General features: G+C 41.2%; 1 protein-coding gene across 2 annotated transcripts in view; it reads left to right on the top strand.

The window, feature by feature from the left end:
• hace1 (HECT domain and ankyrin repeat containing E3 ubiquitin protein ligase 1) overlaps positions 1-6,246 on the top strand; it is a 52,395-nt gene that overhangs the window by 38,525 nt on the left and 7,624 nt on the right. For both annotated transcript variants that reach the window (XM_032530414.1, XM_032530413.1), the window contains 5 exons: positions 398-485; positions 580-729; positions 1,679-1,875; positions 3,807-3,938; positions 5,006-5,104. In XM_032530414.1, coding sequence (XP_032386305.1) covers positions 398-485; positions 580-729; positions 1,679-1,875; positions 3,807-3,938; positions 5,006-5,104 — 666 coding nt within the window. The remainder of the gene's footprint in view (positions 1-397; positions 486-579; positions 730-1,678; positions 1,876-3,806; positions 3,939-5,005; positions 5,105-6,246) is intronic.

Genomic DNA, 6,246 nt, shown 5'->3' with positions numbered 1-6,246 from the left:
GGGGGGGGGAATCCAATAGCACCATATTCTTGAGCAAATACATTAATGTTGATATTGCAGCGATATTGTAGGATGGACTATTGGTGCGTTTACCAAATATTCACACAATGAGATTATTTTTTCAAAATAATCATCTGTAATGTGGATATATTGACTAAGTGGTTAAAGGCATATAATAAAACAGCAGGTTTGTTAAGTTTGTAAAATGGCATCACTTTAGTGTAATGCAGCCTTTAAACCAGGAAAAGACCACACTTATATCCATAATTTAATACAATATCTAGCCTCATATATCGATTTTGATATAATATTGATATACTGCCCAGCCCTACTCCAGTCTCATGTCTCACTGGATTTACAGCTGTGAGTTGTGATGCATTTTTCTGTGTTTTTACAGGGCCAGGGTGTGGTTCGGGAGTGGTTTGACATCCTATCCAATGAGATCATCAACCCAGACTATGCTCTGTTCACTCAGTCAGCTGATGGTAGATGACTCTTTCCTTACTGTGACAACATTCGGCGTGACAAGCAGAACCTTATCATGTACAATGAATGTTTTTGTGTGCGTGTGATCTACAGGTACCACTTTTCAGCCGAACAGTAACTCCTCGGTGAACCCAGACCACCTGAACTACTTCCAGTTCGCAGGTCAGATCCTGGGTCTGGCTCTGTACCACCGACAGCTGGTCAACATCTATTTCACCCGCTCCTTCTACAAACACATTCTGGGTAAAAGAACACAGGCATCTGTGTAGATAGGAGTCAGATTAGTGTGTTGGTTAATAACATATAATATACGTATGGGTTAATCAGCTAAAAAAGTCAAACTGGAACACACAGTCATCATACACACACTGCTGATTGCATGTCTAGGGTTTCAATGGTTCAGTGTTGGATAACTTCTGGGATCACTCTAGTGATGTTTTCATCAGATTCCAGAAAAGTACGTCACTAGTCATAACAGTGTTAACATTATTGTAATGTTACATTTTTTGGTAATACCATTTATGCCTTTATTATTATGTTTTAGATATTACAAAGTGGAGACTTGTATAGTGCCATACATTTAGAACATTAACCCTATGAAGTTGTTGTCCCTTAGGGTCACAATTGAAGAAAAATGTAACACCTTTGTCACGCTTTTTGTTTTTTTAATTCATGTTCAATACACCTAATTTATATGACATTATAGCTAATTTTTAAGTAAAAAAAAAAAAAGCAGAAATTACTCACCATTTTACTAATAGATCTTAACTACTAATAGTTAAGATCAGAGGATGTTAGGATGCTGTTTTAAAACCATTTAAACAATTGTTTTAAATGCTATAAAATAAAAAAAAATAAAAAAATAAAATGTCCAAAATTCAAAGAAAGTAACCATTGGTTTTACCTGCCTAAATGGATACAATGTTCACCCGTGCATCCATGTTATTTTTGGGCAATTTGGATGAAAGAAACGCAAATTTATGACTAAACTTAGTGAATATCAAAGTTAACATTTTGTGTTAATTACTAAGAAAGAAAAAAATAATTCCTATACTTTCCGTACTATAGCTAATATGTGAGTCTTTGGCATTCTGTGGACAGCAAGGGAAGCATTTCATTGTACAAGGAAACCTATTTCCTTACTGGGCATATGACAATAAAACCTTTAAATTGAAAATTGTGTGTTTCCCAGGTATCCCAGTGAACTACCAGGACGTGTCGTCCATCGATCCAGAGTATGCCAAGAACCTGCAGTGGATCCTGGACAACGACATCAGCGATCTGGGTCTGGAGCTCACCTTCTCTGTAGAGACGGACGTGTTCGGGGCGATGGAGGAAATGCCGCTCAAACCCGGAGGGACCAGCATCCTGGTCACCCAGGACAACAAGGTCAGTCGCCACAAACAGTCAGAGGCATTAACGTCACCCGGTGTCAACATAACTCAAGAACATGTTTGGGCAAAGGGCAAAGTTCAGTGCTTTATTTTACATTACTTTTCTAATAATTTCTTTATAAAGATTCAACTGCGTTTGCCTCCTTGGGCTTGGGTAACCCAGACGGGGTTGTACGTTGTTTATTATTGCTACACAAAATTGTGTACATGTTTCAGACTTTACTCTTAATATTTCTTTTAATTTCTTTGCGTGATTGGGATTGTGTTGAAGAAAAATCAAGTTGACATCTTGCTTGTCTAATTAAGTCGTTTTCCATAACTTACTATTAGGAAAATATGTAGACATATTTGTGCAGTAAGACATAATTACAATCATTTAATGTGAGCTGTAAGAATGGGCGGGATGCAATTGCCAAAATGAACTATGCATGTAATATTTATTACCATGGCCTTTCTATGCATTTATGAGCTCACAGATTGTACAGAATAAGATGGTACGTCACATGCATCCACTGGTTGCCTGGCAATCTCCCATTAACCCTTTTTGTTTTAACGGATTAATCTACCATATTATTAAGAGAGGAATAGAGGTGTCACAGGAGGTAGATTTAGATTTTTGTCGTTATGCTAAACAATGCTAACTGGCTTCTAGATCCAACTTCATATTTACCTGACATGAGAGGTATCAAAAAATCTTAAGATTTTTTTTTTAACATCTGGTTGTTTTGATTTAAATGTGTGGCAGCCATAATTTTAAACAGTTTACAAGATGATGTGACATTCTAAGAATATCTTAGAGCTTTTAGGGCGTTTTCACACCTACCTCATTTGGTCCAGACTTTCGGACTTTTCAGTTTGGTCCGAACCAAAATTGCAAGTGAGAAAGGCGCCTCGGACCACGGTCTGGATCAAAAGACCAAATTTTGGTCCGATCAAAAGAGGTGGTCTCGGTCCGGATCAAACTGAACCATGGTTTTTATAGTGTGAAAGCATTTTTTGGATGGTTGGGACTTTTGGACCAAATACAAGAAGCTCTGGCAGCCTCCCCTTGTGTTACAGGCCGGGGAAGCTCCTTTAAGGAAGAGCTCGGTGCTTAGTGTGTAGGCTACATGAGTGAATGACAGTGGATGCGCTCAGAGCAGACAGCTGTCGGCTATCAGAGCAGAGAATACATCAGCAGTTTACTTGTTAAGTGGTAGTAAATGTACAGTGTAGGTTTCCGCTTGTCTCTAGAAAGAAAGTTCCCGTGTCTCGCTTCTCAACATTGCAACAAAACAAAAAGAGCGGCGACAGGAGGGCAGAGCAGCAGTCAGTTGAAAAAACTCTGACACAGAGAAAGAATACGCCCGTCTACAAACCAATCAGTTATAAGTACCTGGAGACGCAGCCCAACTATGTGATGACGGCAGGACGTAGTTTGGTCACGTATAGATCGTTCGTGCATAACTGCAGTGTGAAACCAAAACTTACCTGATCAAATGTATACAATGTAACAAAAACATGAACCTTTGTTTGGACGTTCAGGTGTGAAAACGCCCTTAAAAACGGGTGCTTTCTGCTTTTTCTTTGTGGTTTGACTATTTTGACAGGTGTCTCACATGTACAGTATGTTGTTTTTGACAGAATCAAGTCAGATCAATAATTAATGACCGGCTGAAGTTCCCCTGTAGTATATTTATCCATTGTTGGTCTCTTATGAGCAATTGATCTCTCTCCTCCGGCTAATTGGGAGGAAGAGTCCCAATTAGAGAGTGCAGTAGCGCAGTGTTCCTGCAGATGGCACTGTCTCATAAAGCAGAGAGCAGGAGCCTAAATAATAACTATGTATGAGCCATGTCTCTTTCTTGGGGACTTTGATCTGTGTGTGTGTGTGTACTTGTGTGTTCCCGTGTGTGTGTCCGTGTGTGTCCCCGTGCCCTCTCCCAGGCCGAGTACGTCCAGCTGGTGACGGAGCTGAGGATGACGCGAGCCATCCAGCCTCAGATAAATGCCTTCCTGCAAGGATTCCACACCTTCATCCCCCCCTCGCTCATCCAGCTTTTCGACGAATACGAATTGGTTAGTCATACTCCTCCAACCTCCCTGTCCTCTCAGAATCAGAAAAGGGTTTATTGCCACAATAACTTAACACTTAGGTGGAATTTGCCTTGGTGAATGGTGCATACATTAACAGACATATGGAAAATTAGTTTCAAAACAAACAAATAAAGAAACAAATACACACAAAATAGGTCTTTTGCATAAGAAAACAGTGACTGACTGGGTTGAGTGCAGGAAGTGCAAAACACACACACACATATATATATCTCTATCCTCTCATCCATCGTCTTTTATTGTTGGTATTCTCCTTGTTTCCCTCCGTCTGCTCGGCTCTGATGGCAGGGATTGATTAGCTATGCCTGGATGTGGCGGGGTTGTAGCGGTGGGGGTGGGGTGTTGGAGGGGGTGCTACTACGTTGACCTTGAAGCCTAACCCTCTTCTCCAACTCCATTTTTTTCCGTGTGTGTCGGCAGATTTCATGTCCTCACTTGTGTAACGATCAATAGTGTCGCATGATGATTGTCCCACCTTGGATTTGTTGGACATGCCTCGGCCATGCTGTCATCGCAAGGCAACTGTCAACTGGCCTGTTTTGTGTCAGTTTTACTCTCACTTCCATCAGTGTACGGGTACCTAGAGTTTAAAGGATAAGAATGGCAACATTACATATTTTGCTCAGTGAACAAAAAAATTCCACGTGCAGAGTCCAACCAACAATGACCGTATCCTACTAACAAGAATAGTGTGTGTATCCACAGCCTGACATATCTTATTCCTCTGTGCCATGGAGCTTCATTCTTCTCTGAAGACTATTAAAAGACATCAATGAGCCACACTCTTGCACTGGGTGACATGTACCGTCATTACAATACACACAAACAAACAAACAAACAAACAAACACACACACACAATGTCCTACAGCCCCATATACTCATTAAACCACCAAATGTGGATGAATCTGTAGCCGACATTTTTAATCTCCTCTTGTTTAAGTATTGTTTGCTAAAAACCACACTGTCCTACTGTTTTAGGAAGTTAGTGATTCTTTTTTTAAGGTGTGTGTGTGTGCGTGTGTGCGTGCAGGAGCTCCTGCTGTCAGGAATGCCAGAGATCGATGTGCAAGATTGGTACAGGAACACGGAGTACACCAGTGGCTACGACCCTCAGGAGCCAGTCGTCCAGGTGGGCTATTTTTTTTTTTTCACGAGCCTGACATGAATTGAATCCTCCAAGACTAGACAATAGGGCTGCACAATTAATCAAATTTTAATCACGATCACAATTTTGACTTCCCACGATCAAATTTGCGTGATCAAGCGTTTTTTTGTTATACGTTTTTTCATTGAACGCTCCGGGTTTTTTGCATAGCGCCTCTGCCGCTCCATAAACTGTCTGTCTGCGCATGTGCCAGTCAGAATTGTTCCCTGCATCACGCAACTTAGTTTCTAGATGTAGACAGTCACAGAGGACATAGTAACAGGAGGAAAATTCAACAGATAGCAGTCGGTTATACGTCGGTCTCAAAGTTTACCAGTTTACCAGTAAACGCAACATTTTGCCCCGCCTGTGTTGTTACTCAGACAACAGCAGTGACCAGTGCTAGTCGGTGCTAGTTAGCGTCTGTTAGCTCACAGGGCTCTACGGCGCGGGTAACATTTTTCGTCTAGGTCTCACCGGTGCACCTAATGTCCTCGCATCCGCTGCAATGTTGTTTTATGGACATGGTTTAATTTTGCGTTACCTGACCCATTTCTTCTGTAAAGCTGTGCCTGTGTTGGATCTCTCTACTCTCTCTCCTCTTAGTCTCCGTGCCCGGCCACACAGCACCGGTCCACACTTCTGACATTAGTCCACAGTTTTAATTGTTATTAACACAGCTGTATATTGTTAAAAATGAGGGGCAAACCTGTATTTGTACCATTGTTTCTGCTGGTAACTCTGCTATCGCGGCCACCACAGTGAAGAACACAGAAGAAGTTATTGAATGCAACTAACAGTTTGTAGAGTAATAGCGTGAGACGGAGCTGCTGGACCTGGGCGAGAGATGTGACCCATGGCCAGATTATCATAGTTCATAAAAATGCTGCGTGACGATACAGACATTTCATACACACAACGTATGCATGGGCCGTTCGACCCGTGCTGGACCCGTTCATAATGATCAGCCGTCTCTCTGAGAGTAGCGTCCATCGCACTCCCTCTCTCTCCCTAGCTCTTTTAATCAGTTATTGTTGAAAACTAGTGAAGGAGCTTTTTCAGAGATACATTAAAAAAAATAAAAATAAAAAAAAATCCTACGCTATTTATTTCAGATAGCTAATTTT

This window comes from Etheostoma spectabile, chromosome 12 (assembly GCF_008692095.1).
Source record: "Etheostoma spectabile isolate EspeVRDwgs_2016 chromosome 12, UIUC_Espe_1.0, whole genome shotgun sequence".
Lineage (NCBI taxonomy): Eukaryota > Metazoa > Chordata > Actinopteri > Perciformes > Percidae > Etheostoma > Etheostoma spectabile.
Note: the sequence above shows the minus strand (reverse complement) of the source record. Positions and strands in the feature narration are given on the sequence as shown.